This window comes from Anopheles nili, chromosome X, assembly GCF_943737925.1.
Source record: "Anopheles nili chromosome X, idAnoNiliSN_F5_01, whole genome shotgun sequence".
NCBI classification, from domain to species: Eukaryota; Metazoa; Arthropoda; class Insecta; order Diptera; family Culicidae; genus Anopheles; species Anopheles nili.
Window position 1 is genome coordinate 4,614,940 of NC_071293.1, and position 23,255 is coordinate 4,638,194.

A 23,255-nucleotide genomic window follows, 5' to 3' on the forward strand; every position below is an offset into this window, starting at 1 on the left:
CAACGATGCAGGCGGCTCTAATCGAGGTACCATCCATCTATACGTACCGACTTCGTTCTTGATCTTCACCGGCGGCTGGTACTCGTCGTCGGAGTTGTTGCTGTAGCTGTTGTTGTTGTTGTTGCTGCTGCTGTTTGCAGCACCGCTGCTGTTGCTCTGCCGCGGTGCACCATCTTCGGAAGAACGCCGACGACGTTGTTGCTGTTGTTGGCGTTGACGTTGCTGATGTTGCTCAGCCGATCGGAGCAGCTCGACTGCGACCAGCTGCTGTTGTTGCTGGTGCAGGTGTTGCTGAAGCTGCTGCTGGTGGTGTGGATGCAACAGATGGTGTTGATGGTGCCGACTGTGCCCAAGCAGGCTTCCGGTGCTCCCGGTACTACCGGTGCTGCCGATATGCAGATCATGTGGTCCACCATCCTCATCATCATCGTCATCATCATCGTCGTCATCATCGTCATCCTCGTGAACGTCATCATCGATCGCGGTGGTTACAGCGGAACCCATCAGCTCATCACCTTCATCGTCTTCATGAGCGCTAACAGGTCGACGACGTCGTCCAACACCTCCACTTCCGGCGGTGCTGGTGCCTATCTCTCCACCTTCACCGCGAGCCTCACGATCAACCTGCAAGAAGCAGAAGTTTGGTAGTAAAGGTGTTAAACCACACACACACACACTCCACTCGTTGGGTGTTTCGCTACAACACTTACCTGTGCAACAGCGACAGCCGCCAGCAACATATCTGCGGCCGCTCCATCATCAACATCGTCACCTTCGTCGTCGTCCTCTTCATCATCATCGTCGTACTCCGTCGCGATCGTGATATCCCGCAACACGAGCTGTTGTTCGTCCGCACGCAGCTCACCAACCATCGGCAACAGCGCGCTACTGCTGATACACTTCGGTGGTCGACGAGCCTCATCCAGCAGGTGTTCACTACCAACCGGGCTGCGCGACAGACTGCGACGTCCTGGACTCCTGGCCCCACTCGCACTGTCCGCGATCAGCGACGATACGGTGGCGAAGTTACTCTCGTGCTGTTTGCCTGCTGAGTTAGGCCTTAACAACTCCGGGGAACTGCTGCCAGGCAGCGGTGTTTGCTCAGCAGCTGTTGTTGAGGTGGAGGAAGAGCATGCCGTTGTCACCACCTGCGCTTCATCGTCGGGATCATTTGCTTCCCGCCGGTGTTGCTCATCACTGCTGCCTTCTTCCACGTCACTCGAGGTGAGCCCTCCTTCTACTGCTATCGTTACTCCTTGATCCGATTGAGTCGCTGCCAGTTGATGATCAGCTTTCTGGTTGCTCGAGCTAGCCTTCGAGGATACCGCCGATGCGTCGGCTTCTTCCGGCAAGTTGGTGGTGTCCGTGACCGGTGGGGGTGTGTCCCGTTCGTCCTCTTCACCCACCCCGTGCTGCAGATGTCGCTCATCGTCCTCTTCTTCGTGCATGGGTGTGCTGGTGTCGTCACTGCTGACGGCGGATGCGGCCAACTGTGAGGAGAGTATCCCACCGGTGTCCCTAGCCGGGCTTTGGATTACCGTAGGACCGAGTGGCGTCGGAGATGACCTGCTGCTGGTTGTGGTGGTGGCCAACACCGCCACCGAGGTGAAGGAGGAACTTGCCGAGGCTTTGCCACCGTGCAGCGCCGACAGAGACGACGACACCGGTGAGGATAAGGCTGCGGTGGCGTCGCGGTGCTTCCGTGTTAGTGATAGGGGCGAGCTGCTCGCGACTGTAGGACTTCCGGCCGTTGGTGAGAGCCTTGGGCGGACGGGCGAACCTCGTGGCCGTTCGATGGCGCCCTCTTCGGGGTCGTCCTCCAGCAGGCGAGTCTTGCCGAGGGTAGTTGATAGATCCGTGACACCGCTGCTCTTGACGGAGGACGTCGCACCTGGGCTGCCGGAGGAGGAACTCAAGCGCTGTTGCTGCTGCTGCTGGTTGTAGTGGTGGTGATGCGGGTGATGGTGATGTTGCTGCTCTGGCAGCTGGTTCGTATGGTGTTGCTGCTGCTGCTGCTGTTGTTGATAAGATGGCGAGGTCGAGGATCGTTTGTCTACGCTGTCCGGATCGCCCGTTCCACCGGGTCCCGCATGGCTCGTACTGACACCACTCCCGCCACCAGTACTACTACTGCTGGTGTTATTGTTGCTGCTGCTGCTGCTACTACTACTGCTGCTGGTGGTCGTGGTGGTGATGGTGGAGGCGACAACTGTGGAGGTGGTCGTACCGACACTGCCACTGCTCGCTAGCGTCGCCGTAGGAAACGTCGTCGAGAGGTTCGTCGGAAGGATGGCCTCTGTTGCGGCCAGGGCGCCGCCTCCTCCGCTGCTACTGCTGCTACCTCCTCCTGCACCATGGCTGCTGTGTGGTCTGAGTCGCTCAGGTTCTAGCTTCGGCTCCGTCAGCGGGCTGCTCTGATTTGTCATCTCCGTCAGACCCTTCACCTGAACACGCGCGAGAAAGAGATATGGGCCAGGTGTTCGACACTCAGATTAGAACATTCGCGAGACGCACGAGAAACAGCCCGCACAACAACCCCACTTACCTTGAGCGATTTGGCGGTTTTTAGCAGTGCCGAAAGCTGACAGTATTCGACATTTACCTCGCCCTTGTACATGAATTCAATCAGCGTGCGCAGTTCGGCGAATCGGACGTCCTTCAGTATGACGATCGGGTGTCGGGCTGGATGGTCGAGAAACAGCGTCTGGAAGTACGAGGAGCAGGCCGAGAGTACAACCTGCAACGGAGAACAACACGGAACACTGCACGTTAGCGCTTCAACCGGCATCATTTGTCATCATTCGTCATCATCGAACTATGTTGCAAAATGTAGCGAAACAGTAACAGCGAAGAGAAGAGAACATTCAACCGGGGATCTCCACAATAGCGACTATTTTCGCTAGGTATTGCAGCAATCCAGGCGCAAAAGCGTAGTATATAATAGTAACAATGCTGGCTGTGGCCGTGTATAACGGTTTCCCGCCGATGATGGCCGATGGTAGCTGTTCGCGAGACAAATTACCCGTCACCTGTCAAGGGCCTAGAGACCATCCCTTCACCGCCCCTCACCCTTTCTCTCCCCAACGACAGAGAATCAATCAAACACAAAACAACACGTTTGGTTCCGCTTGCTGGAGAAAGCGATCGCGGAGTGGCTCCGGAATAGTGGGCAGGGATCGTTGAATCTTTACGCCAATCAATCTGATTATCATTAATGTCTGAGGCCTTGTTTTGTTGTGAGCTCTTCACCACCCCACCCGTGAATAGCTCCCCGGGGAATGTGGACGTTGAGAGGGAGAATCTTGGGCGGCTGCCGTTAACCCGTTTTCTGGGGAGGTTTAATTCAGGTTCTGTCGAGGAAAAGTTTACAAGCTCGAACAGGTTCACCCATTTGTCGCTTCTATTTATATGGTTAGCCTTTATAGCCATCGTTTTGTAGCGACATTTTGACCCGAGTTTAACGGGGCGTTGTCATCAAAAATGGTAAAGGCAATTATGCCATTGCCATATCTAATTTTAGTACCACAGAAAATTGTCCACAAAACATGATAAAGAGGCAATACAGTACCAAGTACAGTGCGATAATAATTTTTGCTCCACTTTACGATCAAACCCTATTTGGTTTCACACCTGGCTAGCTGGGCACTGGCTCATGAGTGGGTGGTTTTCTCCCTTCTTTTCCCGTAAGGGTGGAGATTGAATTTCTCAACCCCGCCCGTGCCGGTTTGGTACCGATTTTTATTTATGAAGTAATTACGCGCGACGAAAAAAATAATATAAATTTGCAAACGATCGTAAAGTTCGCTCGTCAAGGAACCACGAGACTCTATGTGTGTGTATGTGTGTGTCTTGGGTCCGGTTTCGAAGGCCACCCCTAGCGAGGGCTAGTACACGCAAGCATTGTTTCGCGTCAAGTTCCTGTATTGAACCCCTGCGGTGGAGCTGGCTAGCGTCATAAAAAGAGTTCGGTGGTCCTGCACTGCGTTCCAAACACACAACCACACACGGGGTGTGGTTGCACACCTACGGATATCTCGGGTCATGTGCGCAAGAGGTTTTTTTTTGCGATTTAGAGTTAGCCTCCAGGGGGTTAGAGAGTTGACCGACGCGAGATCGACGTTCGAGCGTCGTAAAAACCCAACCTTTCAGCCTCCGGAAAGTCCGCGCGTCCGTTTTAATAGGTTGCGATCGGGTGAGAGGGTTGTAAAATATCTGCAGTCCTGCATCGGGAGCGCTCAAAGAAGCAACCAAATGCAAGGTGAACGTAGCGCGAGAGGCGGACTCGTAAAATGTAGAAATAATTTAATATTCACCAGAAAATGCATTACCCTCGTGTCGCGCGCGCGGCAGCCATTATTAGCCCGTCGAATTTTACGACGTCTTGGGTCGAGCGATGGGGAAGAGGCGCGTATTTTGAAATCATTTAAGCAGCACCACAACGCCGATAGAGCGCCCGTTCGCTGAGGGTTCGAAGGGCATAAGGGCATACGTTGGGCGCTGGTTTCCTTAGAAAATGGCGGTGAAATGCTTCTGCACAGCTTTCAACCAAAAGAAGCAACAACCCAGACAGCAGAGTGTGTGAACCGCTTGCGACAACAAAATTGCACTTTTCGCGCGTTCGATGCGCGGCATGTCCGCCTTTCGAGCGGATTTTAAATTATGCTCCCCCACAGCCGGGAAGAACGCTGCCCTCACTGATTTGTGGCGGCTTCCAGCATTACCTTTTTATGTGCAAAATGAATTGGAATAGCTTCATTCTGGTGAGGGTGCACCGGTTTTCCGCTGCTGCTTAAATGCGCGGGAGCGCACAAAGCAATAATTAAATTTTGGACGGCAGCGCGTTCGGTGAAAGGAGCGACCAGCCAAATGGTGCATGTCTCGAAGGTGGATGCAACGTGTTTTTTTTTTCGTTTTTCGTTGTTATATTTTACGACGACCTTCAACCTCACACCGTGCAACCGTTTAAACATAAAAAAACAACGCCTTGCTTTCACCATTGATGCGTTTTTTTTATGTATCGCAACCCCACGGCTTAATCCTTTCGAGAGTGATTTAAACAGAGGGGGGTTCGTCGCTTTAAGTCTTTCGTTGCACCGAACGAGCCGCGCTTATATTCCCATGCAACAAATTGGTTGCATTTTCGTGGCGTTTTTTTTTGCTGTCGTTCGCCCTCTTCTTCCCGTTCTCAGGCTCCTCCCTCTTTCTTCCTTCTTCATCCTCTACCCGATTTTTTATCGTCCTTCCATTAGGGCTCTTCTCACAATGTACGCCACACAAAACACACCGGGAGTGCGATAAGGCGTCACGTTTTGCCGCATTCGCGCGCGCCTGCGTGAGTTGATCGTCCCGGGAAATCTATGACGAGCTGGGGGCCCACCTGGCACTCCCTCTTCTCCCTTTCCCTCCCACCCCCTCCCTTCTCCCACAATTTCAAACCGCACCGGCGGTCAGGAAATTGCACCAAAATCGATTTGTAACCCTGCGAACGTATCAAATGGTCATTAAATGAGTTCACCCCAGCCGGCGGGAGAATGACGAGCGCACAACTCCGTCCTAACAGCTAGGAACAAACGAACACCGCGCGGTGGTAGCGATGTCATTAGGGGTGCCGGTGGTTCGGTGGCGCAACATGACGTCGCGTATGTGCAGGATATTTCCGTCCTCACGGTCGCGCGTCGGTGTCGGCGATCAAAAGAGCATCGGGAGGGAGCCGTAATGAGGGAGGGGGGGGTGTTCCCACCCACCATTCCCCACTGGACCCCCGTGAAAGCATAAATCAGCCGAAGGAAAGCCGCGCCGGCACTCGGAGGCTGGGGTGTAAAAGTTTCGCCGCGGAATCCCGTACGTCGTTGATGATAATTACGGTCCTTTTTCAACTCATCATGGTAGATAATTTTCAATCGCAACCGGCTCTCGCAACCCCCCCCCCCCCTACACGCAGGACATGGGTGAGGGTGCATGTGCAGCTCTCTCGGATGCACCGCGGTGGCGCCCTGCTGGTTGATGGATGGAGAGGAGGGAAGGGTGAGGAGTGGAGGATGAAAGACAAAATTCAAAACGCCACCCGGTGACTCGCTTAACTACTGGAATTGGCACAAAACACGGCACAGAATAAAGCAAACGTGAGTGAGTAAAAAGAGCGAGAGAGCGAATAAAAAAAAGGTAAATGCACCAGGCGCAAAAGCAATTCATTTACAGGCCCCCACACCGTGCGCCCCAGGGAACGGTAGAGCAAGGGGGTTGTTGGGGTGCTGACCGTGAAGGAGATAAGAAAAATAACTAAATAAAAAATCCCACACCTGCAGACGACGCCGTATTTGCTCTCACCAACCGCGGATTAGCATAGTGGCAGGGAAAATCGACCCTCTCCGCCTCCTCCTCCTCTTCCTCCCCAAAGACCAGAAGGGACCAGGTACCTGATGGCGCACACAACAAAGCGTAGCTACGCGCCTTTTCCACTGAACGCTTCTGCGCATTGGAAACGGAAAAAAACTACGGCACGAACAAAAAAAAACAACTGATGCGCACAAAAGGCTGGTAGGCGCGCATCCTTACCATGCCGCCCGCAACCAGTGGATCAAACGCATGGTGGTGAGGGGTTGCGGAAAAGGGGTGCGAATGGGCGAGGTGAAATAATAAATGTAATCACATGCATCTTCTTCCCGAGCGCGGGCTCGTCAAATGACGCACGTCGGGTGTGGAGCGCCGCAACATAGTGTGTAGTGTTGCTGCAGGAAATGCACTCCCGCGGGTGATGGAGAGAGGGAGGATGAACGGGAGGATGAAAATGTTGCAGGGCTGGAAGAGAAATCACTCTGCAATCAACCAACGCGGGCTCTACACACCGACCATCGCAATCCATTTATCTTTTGTGTATCGATCCCCTCTTGCTCGTGTGTGTCCGTCTCACCCCTTTTGAAGAGGCGTGACCGTACGAGAGAAAGAGAGAGAGAGAGAGAGAGAGGAAGAAAAGAAGTTCCTTTGCATTTCCCGCGGGTTTTTGGATTTTCTTCGGCAAGCAAACGACACACGCCCGCGTAAGGGTTCCGTAAATTCCGCCTGGTTCGCATGTGAGTGGGAAAACGCTGCGGGTAAGAGGAAAGAAGGGAAGAAGGAAGCTTCCAAAAGGGAGGAAAGCCTTTTCACACCCTCCTGTCCCACCGGAGCTATGCTGGAAAACCGAGCCAAAATCGAGCGTTCAGGTACATCGAATTGTGCGAACGCGCTTGGGCGGTAAGAAAATGGAGTTTCCTTCATCCGTTTCTCGCTAGCTGCTGCTACCTGCTTTAACCTGCAGTAGGATGCACTTGGCCACCGCCACCATCCCGTTCTCCCCTCCGATAGTGAGAATCAGACACATTTGCTCATTACACCAAGTTTCAAGCCGGTTCGTCGCTTGTCGGATCGGTTCGATGAAAATCATCACTTTCCCACGTCCATCGTGTGGCTGAGGGCAAAAGGGAGGCGGAAGGGGGGTACGACCACTTCTTCGCAGAGGAAGCGAATTGTTTTTCTATACACATGAACTTGGCCAGTGACGGGGATAAGAGAAAAAAAAATAAAATAAAATAAAACGAAACCAAGGTTCGTCGCTGCCGAGATTGAAGTTCTTTGTTGGCCGCGCGCGCGCGCAGCACACATCGGTTCCCATCGATCGGAAGAAGAGCAAAACGTTCGCTCATTTGTCGGCGCTGCATCCAACCGCTAATCGCTACTGAAAAGCGTTCCCAAAGGAGAAGCGGATCAGGGGTGCAGAAAAAAAATGCTTCATTCACAGAAATCAAGCAAAAAAATAAGCTTCTCTTTGAAAGGCCGGGAAAATTGAGGGCTCTTTCCGCTAGGACGATACGTCGCGCAAGCAAAGAGAGCAAAAAAAACATCGTTAAAACGTTTGCTCGTTTGCTACTTTACTTTTTACGCAAAAGAAAAAAGGATCGTGTGCGGGGGGAGGGGCACACGGGCAAAAAGAGCGAACGAAAACAAAAAAAAGCGCATTACATCCCAGACGCCTTCAATGGAAAGGACGACGGCGAAATTAGTCCACGTTCGCGGTAATGAAGATGAACGCGCGCGCTTTCGCACACACGGTTCGGTAGCATCATTTAACATCAAACGCTGCGCGAACGGTTTTTTTTTTGTTTATTACTTCCCCAACCACACACACACACACACGCACAGCGCTAAATCCCTCCACACGGGTTCCATTAATTTAGTCGTCCAGTTCCGCCACAGGATAACGATCGCAGGGCGGGCGGCCCCGGCACACAATCCGGTGGGAAATCAAAATAATGCCCAGTCAGTTGGTGAAATCGATTTTTCTTATTTTCTTTTAATGGAGCAAGGGTAGAAGGAGGAGGGGGGGGGGGGAGGGGCAAGGGGTCGGGAGGAGCCCACCGCGCTCTATATGATTCACCCAGTCCAGTCTCTGGGGGCTCTCTCACGCGAAAAGGCCACCCTTCTGGAACGGATTGATGGATGATGACGGAGCAACAGGAGGCGTGCGCGCGCGGGTGTGTGTGTGTGTGTGGGGGGGGGGGGGGAGTGAAGCGGCTGGCGGGGCGGTGGGAGCATAATGAAAGGACTCGGTGCAGCAATGGGCGCGCATCCACGGTGCACTCGGCGTGGAACAAATTGATCAACCCAATCGCACGCGGAGTTGAAGAAGCGAAACAAAAGATTGAAAAAAAGTGGGACACAAAAACGAAACGAATTCACATTCCCCGTGCCACAGAGTGCCTTCCCTCCTCCCCCTACAAAAGGTCCATTCACAAAACGAGGTGACAACGCAAAGAAAGGGCGAAGAAAATGCGAAAGCCGACGCGGCGCGAGGTGTTGCAGTTAATGTACACCAAATTGATAATAAATGTCTATAATTATTCCATTTCTTTCCGTTACCGGTTGGAGGATGGATGGAGAGAGGGGGGGAGGGCACCCCATCGTGCACCACCTTCCTCCTCACGAGCCAGGGTTCTTGTTTGTTCGCTCACTTTTCGCTCCTTTCCAGCAGTTCATAGCGAAAAGGGCAAAGCATGAACAGAAAAAAAAACCCGCACACCTGTGCCGGCGACAAGGATTCAACCATCGGAGGACACAGCTTATCTAGCGGGGTGTGAAACGAGAGGACGATAATATGCCAAAGAGCCTCTCCTCTTCTCCGCGGCACCTAAAAACGGCTCGGAAAAGCCACCACACACAGCCATCGAGCAAAGGTGTTTTAGAGGGAAAAAGAAGGGCAACACCGCGGCTACGGCGGCTTACACACACCTTAAGGTGACAAATCGGATCCCCCCCCCCTCCCCCCGCCCGGACTTGCACCCTTCATCCAGAACCGGAACGCGGTGGTTAATGAAATGGTAATTTGTATAACAAAGTTGTTATTAACATAAATTGAACGGGTTCGTCGCTTGGCGCGCTGTATTTATCTTTATTTTCCGCCTTTTCTCTCTCTCTCTCTCTCTTCTTCAATTCACCCCGATAAGGTGCAGGTGCGGGTAAGAGGTGCAGCCGTTTTTTTTTCACTTCTCCTTTCAGCCAGAATCCCTCCCGGGTCATTTGTGTTCAAGGAGCTTTCGCGCTTCTTGTGTGAGATTGGGGCTGTTTTTTTTGTTTCCTTCTTTCTTCGACTCCTTCATTTGCACCCGCCAAATCAACCCCTCTCCCCCCCTCCCCCTACCCGCTCTCCCTCTCCGCAAAAGCCCACTCTCACGCGGGTGATGTTTGGATATCCCATCAAAATCATCATTATCCGGGCGTGCCTCTTTCAACCAAACCGTTCGTAGCCGAAATTATCAGCCTCAAAGCGCATTGAAGTCTTTCCTGCACGGCTCGGGGCTCGCGATGCGCTGGCTTCTCCGGATGTCGGAACAAAGGACAGGAACCACGGTTGCAGAAGTGAAAATAAAAGGCGGCAAACGACGAAACGACGATTAACGCGTTAAAGGAAGAAAAGAAGGCGAGAAATAAAACGATAAAAATGCGATCTCTTTTTTTCTTCTTCTTCTCTGCGCACACTCTTTTGGCGCTCTTTTCTGGGTCTCGGATGCAGCTTCTGGCTTTTATTTTCTTGCAACCAAGCCCTCCCTTTCACCCTCACACCTCCGTGGGTGGGTGTGTGTGTTTTTTTTCCGCGTTTTATCTACATTAGTTTAATGAATAAAAACGCTCATTAAACAAATGGTGGCGCACCCTCAACTGCAGCAAGGAGACAAACTCACAAACCGCGCGAATAGCCTTTAATGGAGAAAGAAGGGGATGAAGAGGGAGGGTTGGCGGTCACATGGTGCATAAAAATCTCCATAACCGAGCGCAGCAGGGCGTGGGAGCTTTATTTAATCTTTAATTAAATTGCTGCGAGATTTTACGGCCCTGTGCAGCTTCTCCGTCACCCGGATCGATGGCGCCGCCGGTGTTGGTAGGCAGCAGGTGTGTGTTGCATTGGTTAACGGGATCCTCCCCACACCCCCTGCACCAGAGGGGGGGGGCGCCATAATTACACCGAAACCGATCCGTCGTGTGGTAGCATTATCGATACGTTCAACGATTGGATTAAGCGATGCCGCGAAGTGAGTCGCGTTTTTCACCTCAACCCAAGTCGCGCACGCAGTCGGTCTGGGGTGGAATTAATCCTCCGGCTTAACGAGATTCCCGCCCCCTTTCTTTCCCTTCCCCTGGTGGGGGGGATCCACTAAAGACACGCATATTTAAAACCCACCGTACGCTGGCGCGACCGAAACGTATCGTATCGTAAACTCCGGTGACACATTAACGGATTCGCCTTCTCCGATGGCAGCGGGATTTCGCCGGCACAACTCACACACTCTCTCTCTCTCTCTTTCGTGTGCGCGCGAACACGCATAGCAAGGCGGCATATGAGCGCGGGGCTAATTTATGTAGCCACTTTCGCACGGTCATTTAGCAAACCATCGGTCTTGTCATTATTGTCACAACAGTGGCACATCGAAACCGGGGTGGTTATGTGAAAAGTTGTGTGAGGATGGATGCGAATCGAGTGCAATAATAATTAGCATTCAGCTGGCTGCGGGAGGTGCGTGAGAGAAAGAGAGAGAGAAAGAGAGAAGAGAAAAAAAAACGCACAGCTCACACACAAAACGCACTTTATGCTGCGCGCTCGGCCGGCTGCAAAAGCCAATTAAGGATGATTGAAGCCATGTGAGAGCTTTTGTGAGGCTTGAAAGATGGAAAGGTACGAATTTTAGGTCCTCTTGATACATGAGCACGTGGTGCTTAACGCTCGAATGAATAATCTATCATAATTACAATCGTTAGAAAAGAAATAGCATGAAGATGAAATTTAATTTTTGTGAAGATTTTGTGATTTGGAATAACAATCGATAGTAAAATTTGCAATAAACTACGATTTATTTATAATTAATCAAACTTAAATGTTCCTCTTCTTTCTTTAGCCTATGGGTGTTGCCTTTTAAACGTGAATAGAAAAATATGTAAAAACATTTAACGCACAGCATCCGCACGTTCTGAAGGGCAACCCACGCCTGCAGCAAACATGCGCGGCTCTCGCGAAACGACGAAAAACCCCACCATTGAAGCCATCCGCGGCGGTGCAAATATTCCCACGCATTTCCAATCGCAAGCGGTAAGGAATATCCCCTTGGACGTCAATCACGCAATATCCGCAACAACGCGGGAATATTGGCCCAACCGCGAGATTGCCGCACCGTAAGCACGAACCAACGAGACGCACCACAAGAAGCTGCCGTGGAAAAAGGGGCGTAAAAATACACACACACACACGGCCGAGGGGGAGGGGGGAGAGCACATTACCATACAAGGCGCACAAAAGTCAAAAGCCAACCATTCTTCGATCCTCGCAAGTGCAACGCGTGCAAGACGGAAATGCAAATGCACCAGAGTCTGGCATTAGGTAAGCCTGGCGGGGAAAGCCCACGAATCAATAATAACGACCATCGTGAAGGGCAGGGGGAAGGAGGGGGGGGGGAGGGGGGCACACGCACGGTGTTGGAAAATAGACATCAAATAGAAACGAATGGAAAAGGGAAGAGAGCGACGATAGAAAAAAAAAAGCCAACCTCGCAACGTCTGTTTGGTATTCAAATTTAACCTTCTCTCGATCTCGCTTCTGGGTGTGCAATTTTTTTTTATCCCTTCACCACCGCATTCCCCTTGGCGCGCGCTGTCCTTTTACGGCTCACCCTGCCCCCCTCCCCCCCGGGCCCTCACGGTTTTGTGACACTTTACATCTCGGCTCTTGAGCTGCGGGAAGCGAAAATGTGTGTGCGCGCGCGCCGCGTAACGAAGCTGTCATCCTTTGGGGCTGTCAAACGCCACGCCGCACCTTACGGATCCCTTCAGCCAGTCTCTGATGGAGGGGGGGGGGGGGGGCACCCTTCAATTGGTCCACGAGGTGAGCGAAAAAAAAATATATCCAATTGCCCGTTTTTGCTGCACCGCGACACCTTCCCAAAACGGGCGCAAACACACGCGAGCCAAATTCCCTCCTCGTGTGTGTGTGTGTGTATTCAAATTTTGCGCCACACGTTTTCTTCTTACACCTCCTCCTACACGCACGCACCACCCGCGATTGAGAAAAAAAAAGCGGCAGTGAATTCACACGCCAATCAAACCCGCACCGAAACGAAAGACTTGCGCGAGCGACACACTGAATTGAAGCGACGAACCCCCGCCTTTCCCGAATCGGTTGCGCTCGTGCGCGGTGGAGCTCACACAAGGACCTTAAATGGGACCACGGATGGGGGGCGGGGGGGAGAGATCGGTATCGATCGAAGCGCATGAGTGGTGGATAAAATTGTGACTTTTTTTTGCGATTTTCTAACAGTTTTTATTTCGTCACTCGCGCGTCCTGCGATCTCGGCAAAATCGTGATGCCCATTTTATCGGTGGTGTGTGCAATCAAAAGCCCATCAGCTGCACGAGGCAACCCTTAAGGTACGCACACCCTGCTTCACCATCCTCGCAGCACGCTACCCCCCCCCCCTCCCCCCCACATCCCAAATATTTGTTTTTATTTCATTCCCCATGCGTTCGAGCTGAGCATTTTTCTTTACTTTTTTTTTATCGTACACCACCCGATAAAGCCCACTCGGCCTGAGGGTGCACGTTTTGCTGCTCTCGCCGTTTTCGCCGATCGAGTCGTTTAAAGCCCTTTCCCGCGCACAAAACGGCACGCATTAATCACGGCGCCTCCGCGCTCGGGCGATTGAGCAATTTGTCAGCGAGATGTGCGCTTCTCTTCGCTCTTTCACCGCTAATTACCTTCGAAGGGACACCCCGTCACCAGGCAATGGCGAGGGGGGCTCAGCCACTCGGGAGGGTCGGGGTGTAGATATTGTTTTTAGCATCGTTTGTGCGGCCTCCTTCACCGCGAAAGGGGCCATTAGGGCTCATCATTATCATCGACGGTGCGGTTTCTCTTTCTCGCTGCCCGCTCCGCCAGCGTAAATGATGATGAGTGCTTACCCCCTCCCCCGCTTTTCCCGCTCTCCTCGTTGCTTCCTTTGGATGAGTTGGAGTTCGTGGGGGGAAAAAAAAGGGCACAACATCAGGGGCATAAGCAGAGCGCAGCTTCGTCGTGGAGGTGTGTGAATTTATGTTTTCTTTCGAAGAATTAAATTATTTTAAACCAAAAACAAAAACATGACACCAGTGCGTCACTTTTGTCTCGCTAGATAAAGCAAGATCACTTTAGGGGTAAGGTTAGATTTTTTTAAATCTTCCCTTACGATGCAACGAGCAAACTCGATGCAATTCGCTTCCTCGATGGGTTCACATAAAATCCCTCGCACGAATGAAGTTGCCCAAGCGGAGACCAAAGCGGGAGATTAGTAACGGGAAGGGTTCGCATTCAGCCACCTTCAACCCCCCTCGCTTAGCAAGGGTATCAAAGGGGGCGAGGGCGCCGTTTTTTTCCCCGTTCCGTGTGCGAGAGAGCTCGTGAGAAAGGGCAAAAAGCCGGTTGCGCGAGGGCTCGCGAGATCGAATCCTGGCGAGGCGATTGCGCGTCTAAGAGGAATGTTACTGCGAAACGGAGGAAGGGAGGAGGGTTGAGGGAGAGTGGGAGGGCAGCATTGTGCAAGGTGGCCCCCGGGGCGGCATCGCATAGCGAACACGGATACAACATGCGCACCGGATCGAAAATAGACAAGATCATCGACGGAGCCGCCTGCCTGGGGGTGGGTGGGTGGATGAATGGGGGAGACGTGGGCTAAGGGGGAGGGAGGAGGGGGAGGGGTGTTAAGGGCCAAGCGGGAAACCGAAGGGCTTTCGGGCGCGACCGACCAGCGGAACACAATCGATTTGAATGGCTGCCGCTGCACGACTCGAAACACCAGAACACTCTCCTCTCCTCCTTCATGCCCTGCCCGTGTCTTATACCCACCTCCCCCCCCTCCCCTGACCCTAGCCTACCCTCACACAGATCACACACACACAACCACAGGCACCCATCAAATGCCGCCCTCGCAAGTGGAGAAGCTGAGTTGCTGCGAAAAACAAAAGCACAAAAAAGGCTCAAATATCAAAGCGCCCTTTCGCCTGCGGGAAGAGGTTGGGAGTCCGTAGAGAGCAGGGGAAGGAGTGCGGAAAACGCAGCGCTAAATTCAATAAATCTGGCACAGGCGTTCTTCGCGCCGATCGGCAGAGGAAGGGCTAGCCCTTTATTTTCGTCTCATTTTTTTTGCTACCTTCGCCCATCGCGCGGCCCTCTGAAAGGGCCATGTTTTGTTCTCTTCTCGCAGCTCCTCTCTCTCTTTCCCTCTCGCTCACCCGCAAGCAAAGGGCTCGGGGTGGAGGGTAAAATTATGTGAAAATAGCCTGGCACCGGGGCTGGGCGAGGAAAATGGGAAAATTTTGCCAGCAGCTAGCCGAGCCCGAACGTCGAGAGGGCGCGTCGTGATTTGGCATGCTTGTTGGCTTTGTTTTTATGTGCTTTTTTTTTTAAACTCTCGTTCATTCGCTCCTTCGCCTTCGAGAGGGTTTGATCTTTCAATGTACTCCCGCCCCTGCCCTTGCGCACTCTTCCTGGTTCGTCTACACGGATCGCCTCGAACAGCGGGGAGGATTCGGTAAACGAAACGAATCCGTTCCGTGGGATAAAGGGATGCCTAATATTCGTGCCGCTTCACTCGTACGGGCACGAAATTGAGGCCACATTAAGCAACATGAAGCCTGTGCAATTTTCGATCAGCAATTGAAAAGATTCACTAAGCTTTTTGAGAAGGCATCATAAGAATGGAACCGCAGAGATTAGATTTTCCACAACAATTGCTTCAACTCACCTTCACACAACTCTTTTGCAACGAAACAGTGACATTTTTTCAACAGTTTAACGCACAAAAAAAAAGGTTGAAACGTTGCACCAAAAATTGCACGAACCATGCCCGCTGAGAAACGCGCGCTTCCGTCCTTCTTTTCATGTGTCTCAAGTGTTGAAGAGAAGAAGAAAAAAATCATGCTCACTCGTCCACTTACAAATGCGTCGGTGCAACCGCAACGGTATAATTAGGAGCCGTGTACACACGTGTGTGCATGTGTGTGTACGTGTGTAGATGCAACGACAAGTGAGATGCAGTAAAGCTGCAGCAGCGCCGAGCAAAAGTAACATAAAAGGGTATACGCAATGGAAGGAAACCCGTGTCGCTTTCGGGTAAAAGAGAGAGAGAAAGAGCGAGAGCAAAAAAATCTGAGCATGCGGAAACGTCCAAACGAACCCTCAGCAGCCCTTGGGTGACGAAGCGAGTGTGTGTGTGTGTGTGAGAGAGAGAGGGAAATGGAAGGAAATGGAAAAAAGAAACAAACAACCAACAGTCACACACATTACACGGTGCAGCGGCACAACGCAATGCAGCGTTAAAGTGCGAACACGAAATGCACCGGGGAGAGTGGTGTTGGGGGAGGAGTGTGAAGGGGTGGCAGGTAAGCGTGCAGTTGTGGGTGCTGCTGCTGCACCGATTGCATCGTCTGGAAGGAGACAAAAAAAAACAGGGAGGTGTGCTAGCGCAAACGAGGGTTGCGCAGGAGCAGGAAAACAAATAAAATTCGTGTCTAGCGAGACCTTGCAAATATGCTGATATATTAAGTGGTATTTAGCCCTCACGCGCGCCCTAACCCTTCCTGCACGACCCCCTCACCACCCGCCGGTCGTGCGTTTTCTTTCTTGGCCCTCTCGAGCCCTGACTGTCCGGCCGCCTTCAAGCAGGGGCAGCTAGATGTTGTAATAAGGCTCAAGCTCTGATCTCTCGCAGGCACAGGGAAACGGATGGGTAGTGGAGAAAAGAGAGGGGATGGAGGGCGGGGGGGAAGTAGCATGTAACATTTATTACGAGATGCCGAAGAGAGCACACGAGCGGACACAAAAGCAGGCCCCCAAAACTAAAAGCGAGGAAAAGCAGCTTACGAGATCGGTCGGAAAAATGCACGCATTGAAGAAAACCGAGAAAAACAAAGAAAATGAAGAGAGCAAAAGAGAGAGAGAGGGTGTCGCAAATAATGAGGGTGCATTAGGCTTTCCGTTTTTGTAGTTGCGAATGGGAAATTATGTACAAGAAATGCCATTAAGTGATAATAAAAATGTCATTTTGCTTTGCAGCTGATTATTTGTTGAAGCAGAGGTCCTTAAAAAAGCATCACGTAAGATTAGTATTATGATCAAAAATGCTTAAATGACTTATAAATACATTTCTTCATCTGCAGCATTTGTAAAGGGGTTGTTTACAAAATTGGGCATCACTTAAGGTCATTAATGTTAAATGCTTTGACTGATTTCATACTTCTAAAGTTGAACAGCTGTGATCTTTAACACTTTAAATTGACCATTTGGTATGAATTTAAGACACTTGATTAGAAAATTAAAAAAAAATCAATAGCCCAGTTAATCTATGTTTTTGCCAGGATAGTAAGCCAATATTTTTGCACTTCAATCAAGCCAGAATCAAATCATACAAAGTTTCATTAAATTTGGAACCTTTTCCATGAAAAATAATTGCACTTCATTTCAAGCGGGAGCAAAAAGAACGCCCTAACCTGAACCTCTTCTTGAACCACTTCACTAATGATACGTTTAGGAGAGTTCAAGCTCGAGAAAATTTGAAAAAAAAAACCAGTGAATAAGTGCCACCTGCCACCCTCTCGCCACATTACTTTGTGTGGAGAAAAAAAAACCGCCACTCTGCCACTGATTGACGGAGCCACAAAAGAGGAAACGCGCGAATGCACCACAATTGCATCGAGCCACCCCATTCTCGGATGCACCGCCACGAGGACAGCGGCCTGTGACCGTGACGTCGGCACAAATGTCCTGGTCAGCGATATTTTTTCCACCTTATTTTTTTCTCTCTCATTTCCTTCCTCCCATTGATGGCGCCCTCCTCACAGGTGATGATGACGATGACGATGCAACACCCAAGCGCCATGCCACAGCTCGGAAGGGGGTCTATCTCTCTGCTATATGTCGCGCGCGTTGCTCACCACACAATGTCCTCGGGGACCCAAGCAGCAGCTCCAAGGGTGGGCAACACCCCGGAGAACGCATTCATCGGAAAATGGACGCCGTGGATGGCAAATTGAATCATTAGCTGGCATCGAAGCCGCCGCGCTTTCATCGCCACCGTAGGGGGGAAGAAAAGGAAGAGCCTCCGGAGTCTCCGGAGGAGCGACTTTCTGTCCTCTCTTCCTGACAGGTCACGAACGGTGGGGCCGTCTTTGCCCTAACAAAGCGCACAAAAGGCAACGGAAGCCGCCGTAAGCCACGGTTTCGTTGGGGGGAATCGAAGGCAATTTGTTCACCTCGGGGTCGTCGATCAAGGAAGCGCCGCGTACACCTGGTGTGCGCGGTTAAAAGAGGCTGACCATCCGTCAACCAGGGGGGTATAAACCGCGCGCAAAACGAGATAAGCAAATCGGGCGAAGAACAACAAAGGGCTTAGAACTCCCTTTAAACGGGGCGAGGGGATAAGAGCGGGAGGGGGAGGGGGGGGGGTTACAGGAGGAAATCCGTCAAATCAAACCCTCGGGCTAATACCATCGAGCGTTTGCGGCTTTTGGAGGATCGAAACATCGAACGGGATTCTTTTTGACAGCTTGTCGGATTTTGACAGCTATGCCACCCGTTAGGCTAAAAGTCCGCGGGTTTTGCTGTGATCCTGCGTGCGCACGTTTACGAAGATCATGACTACCTGGGAAAGCTACCTCTCCTCTCTTTATTCCCCTCTTTCACACCAGACACACCTTCCGCCTGCATAATGCTTCTTTCGGTTGATTTGTCAATAGAATTATGAAGTAAAAGTGCGACACACGGGTGGGTTTTGCGAGGAGTGAGATGGCGCAACTTAGACCACCCCCTCCTAAGGGTGGCAGGTGTAGGAAGCCAACATCGACGCAGTTCTGTTTGATCCCGCCTCTTTCATCTCCCGTTTTCATTCCCCACCCAACCATCGGTGGCTATTTCACTCAAACGGTTTATTTGCGCAAGACCCAAGCTACGGGGCGAAAAACCAATCGTGTGCCGGGGAGCCCATTTTGCACAGAGGGCCCTTCCACTTCACACTCCCCCCCCCCCTCCCCCCTCAGGTGGTGGCCACCCTCTGTTGGGCACAGGTTAGAAAGGAGCCAGCAACCATGGGGCAGGTTGCATATGCACTCGCGGTAGGCATTGTAGTTAACCTCTACGGCAACCGGGTAGAGCCTGAACATTGCCATGAGGTGGTTGGTCACCATCCCCGCTCTATCCCGGAAAAAGAAACACACTGGCGAATAGTAACGAAAAAATAAACCATGCATACCGCTCCAATGCGACAAAAGGACAAAGAGGGATGGAGCGAGAAGGAACGGCGCGCTACTACTAGTCGCAGCGACTAAGTTTGACGTTTCCTCCAACCGTTTGACATTTGACGTTTCTATGTTTTGACTCTCGAGGGATGCAAGGGGGCCCAATGGGGAAGTGTTGCTCCACCGTACGGTGAGCTACTACGAAGCTGAAGGCCACTTCCCTCTCTTTTTCTCCTACTCGTTTACACGCGGACCCATGGATCGATTGTTTTGAGAACTTTGACAGCCTGACAGCCGTGACCTGGTAGTGGAAGGAGATATAGGGAGAAACCCGTGGTACCCGCGCGGTTGGTCCTGCCAGCGCCTTCGAACGTCGGCGTCAGTTCACTCCTATTCCGGGATTGTACAAACAGTCGCATACAGTTCGCTATGGCCAGAAAAAAGGCCTTCTCAGCATCAGCTCACGACACACGCAATATACGGCAGCAGTTCCAGACGATGTACCTGAGCTATTGGGCGAGGTTTACGGCTTCATCATACATCCGGGTTCGTTGGGAAGGAAGGTCTAATCGGCGCTCAAGTGCGTACTCTCGTTAGTTCTGAGAATGGTTTTTATTTGTCTTTCTTAAATGAGACGTCAAGGAGGTATCTCTAGGAAAGGGTTTCAAAATTTAGACACTAATATAACGCCACTCAGTAGGATGTGTCGATGTTCACCCTGGGTGAAAACTCACCCCCCGAGGGTCGATTTCTCCCTGCCCAATTTCGGCCGGTGGTGACAGCTCTGGCAAGCAACACCATACCCCTGCAGGGCACAGATAGCAAACAAGCAAACCGGCTATCCCAAATTTCCAAGTCATCCAACGACACCGTAACGCGAGCTTCCAACTACAAGCCCGCCAAAACGAAGACCAGCACGGCGAGGATGTGGCTTCTACTGCAAAAGGCGGCGCGGAATTTTTATTTATTTATTCATCTTAATCACCTCGCGGGCGCGCTGCCCGTGGTGGAGGCTTTCCATAGCAAAGCAAAACCTACCGAGCCCAACAGCTCATGTCTAATCGTCGCGAAACGACGCCCCAAGCGGGGAACCAGCTCGCGGGGCGTTGCCAGGGATCTTGCTGTTGAGCTTGCGCGATCTTTCGGCATTTACGATCAGATCGAAGAGCGCGAAAAACAAAGGTGATCGGCCTCTTCGGTGGCGCCCCTTCGGTCTGAGGTTTGTATCTACTGCCGGGCGCGGAGTGGTGGCGGATAGAATCAATAAATAATAAAATAAAATCGAACGCTTGACGGCGCCTCAGCAGCAAGAAACCACACGCACCAACCAACTCGTCGAACCAAGTGAATTTAACCCCTTTAGGATTGGCAACCGATTACAGTTAATTTCGGAACGAGCAAAGAGGAGTGCTGGAACGCGCATCCTCGTCGCCAACAGCACACGGTTGGAGAGTGCCTCGCGGAAAGGATTATAAATCAACGGCATCGACAAACAAAAAAGAAAGCGAAAAACAAAAAAACTAGGGTGATCCTCTTGCCGGTGTGGCACTGATATAAATCAGCCTAAGCAGCTTAGGTGAGGCACCTGCTTCACGGTACGGGCGCAGCTCACAAGACAATCGTGGATCCTCCCATCTCCGAGAAGCTCTGCAAGTGGAGTTTGTTCACATTTTGTAGCCGAGAGGGACACCTCTAGCGTTGCGATATTCGCGAGCGCGGGTAATTAATTCATGCCTAGTGCAAACAGCTCGATTAATAGACGCCCCGAATCCGGTCCCCGTGCTGGTTTCTCGATCGGCGCGATCAGGGAAGTTATGACAGGTTATGATAATGCTGCAGGAGGTCGCGAGATACCACGATGACGATCAAAAATGTCTAATGGCGGGTTTCGTTGGTCGGTTGCTTGCGGGAGAAAGATCGCCTTTTGCCTTCTGTTGGTGGTGATTTTTTGGACGACCGCTAGGTTCGACAGGGTCAAACACCTTTCCGGCAACTTTGTTGCACAGCGGACATCGCTGAGATGTTCCTTGTCAATGTCTAGGCCTCATGGATCCTGATACGTGGATAACTGCGCCACACGTCACTTCTCATCGTAATAGCTGAGCATACACCCGGGTTTTTACCATACGGTGCGTTATATGCCGACCCAGGTACATCTGGAAAGTGACGCCCAACTCCCAACACCAGGACCACGTCCGGAAGCGAACGCCGATATCATCATACTGACAGGCCAATAAAAATATCACGTCAGGGAGAGGAACACTCTCAGGGAGGAGAAAGCGAACCACACGATTGACACCTTCGACTCGCCGGGAGTAGATCAAACATCGAACACCGGTCGCACCAGAAGGAGTCCATTACACGGACGCATCACGTCTCCATCATCTTGTGCGCGGGAGTTCACGAGACGAACCGAGCATCCACAGGATGTTGGGAGGCATTCCTGGAATCTCTCCCAACATCGAAGCGAGATCAAGCGAACGCGGCATTTGGAAGAAGTTCCTACGCCCACACTAGACTCGCAGGGCTCTTATCGCTCGAAGGGGTTCAACCCACTGGTAGCACAAAAAAAAAAACGCAACCAAAGCCTCAGGGAGCTTAAGTGTCCGGATGACTTGCGCGAAATCCCACCTCGAAGCGCATTCGCCCGCTAGCGACATAATTCCAGGCGTCCACGAAGTTCGCTCTATTTAGACCTTCTTCTGTGGGTGCTTCTCTTTCTTCCATCACTTTCCACCAAGCAGGGGTGCGATAACGAGCTAGTAAGTGACCTCCGCACATCCGCTAATGGACCACCGACCGGGTCTTCGGGATGTGCCTCTGCAGAGGGCGCTACTGGGCTTCCTTGAGGCATGTTAAAGCGACGACATTGAGAGGAGGAAAAACGAGAGAATATTGGGGGAGAAAGAAGGTGGAAACGAATATTAATGAGCACTCCAATTGACATCTCCTCCCGCTCAGCTCAGGACCCCGGGTGAGCCTGTCAATGTTTCTAATTGAATGTGTCTCTCTCCACCGACGGACACCAGCGGTGGGCTTTAGGTGGAAAAAAAGATGCGAGGAGAAATGGGCAAACGACGAGCGGCGGGAAAAGCGGGAAAAAAGCAAACAAACGGGAGCGGGGGCACACGCAAATCTAACGCAAAAGTGACAGATGGAGAGCCACAAATGGAGGCCTTCTGGAGGCGTGCGCGCGTTTGCGTACTGAACCGGCCCGCGTGGGGCTTGACGAAAATCGCACTCTATTAATCACGCGCGCGGAATACACAGCAAGCGGTGAGCATTAATCATGCGCACCCGTGGAGCCGCGGCGAGGTGCGTTTCATTTATTTTGCACTCGTTTTGCACAGAAGTTTCGTTTTATTGTGCTTGCGAAGAAATATAAGACGAATAAGGCAACACACAGCCGCGGTTTATAAACGTTTGAAGCGAAATGAACGATTGGAAAGGCAATTATTAAAAATCTCTCTTAATAAGCTCTTAATAATCGATCGTTATTAAGGGATACTAATGCTGTATTGCAAAGTTATAAAAAAAATGTGACCGTACTCAAAAGAGAAACTTTTTAATTACGTGTTTATTTTATTGCATTGCGTGTTTCATGTTTGCTCCACCAAAAAAAAAAAAAAATCACGAGCCCTCCGATGTCAAACCCCTGTCAAAAATCCTCCCAAAAAGGTGTACTGGTTTAGGTGTACTATCATTCACTCCAGGAGAGATAGGAAGCGGTCCTTCCGTGAAGATGAACTATACAATAAGGGACCACCATCAGGTATGTGATCCCCCGCACGGATTCGTGGAATTTAAAACCACATTCGCTAATATTTCGGATCGTTCTCAGGCCAGTGGGGAGAAAGGAGACTCGTCTGTTTGCCACCTCTTTGCCTTTAGTAACGGTTTTCATTGTTTTTTCTTCCATTTTGACAGTCTCAACCCTTACCGAATCTGTCTAATCCGAGAGGGCGAAAGAAAACGCTTTCCAAAATCGACCATTTTTGCACGAGATTTCTTTTTTCTTCTGGCTGTTGGGTGCAATTTTTTGTTTGCGATTCTGACCTGCAGCGGGAAGCAAAAAGGAGGCAAAAATAAACCCACGGAACCGTAACGGAGCGATGGAGAAAAAAAAAGGCCACCTTCTCGTGGTTCTGCAACCAAGGGGGACGCGTCCGTTTTGTTTCGGCAGGATCCACGCAAACCTTAGGCCTGGGCGTTGTTGGGTAAAAATAGAAGCCAGAAGTGAGTAAAAAAGGAGAGACCCTTTGGGGGTTTACGATCGATTGTTGCGCGCACCAAGCGACGAACTCGAGCTATCCAACGGTAGGTGTAGGTATTAGAATGAGCGAGAAGAGTGAGCGATAGAAAAAAAAAGGCACCAAGAATAAGGGACGAGGACTCGCCGAAATTACCTAAACTCTCTTTCTACACCTCGCGTGAGGTCCAAAAAGGTGAAGAGTGATAAAAGACGCAGAAGTTTG

At 51.4% G+C, this 23,255-nt stretch overlaps 1 protein-coding gene across 1 annotated transcript in view; it reads right to left on the reverse strand.

Moving 5' to 3' along the window:
* LOC128728829 (longitudinals lacking protein, isoforms J/P/Q/S/Z) overlaps positions 1 to 23,255 on the reverse strand; it is a 51,662-nt gene that overhangs the window by 15,092 nt on the left and 13,315 nt on the right. Inside the window, exons 2-4 of the mRNA XM_053822478.1 lie at positions 2,546 to 2,737; positions 711 to 2,444; positions 48 to 624 (exon numbers count right to left, since the gene is read on the reverse strand). Of these exons, the coding sequence (XP_053678453.1) occupies positions 48 to 624; positions 711 to 2,444; positions 2,546 to 2,737 (2,503 nt within the window). The remainder of the gene's footprint in view (positions 1 to 47; positions 625 to 710; positions 2,445 to 2,545; positions 2,738 to 23,255) is intronic.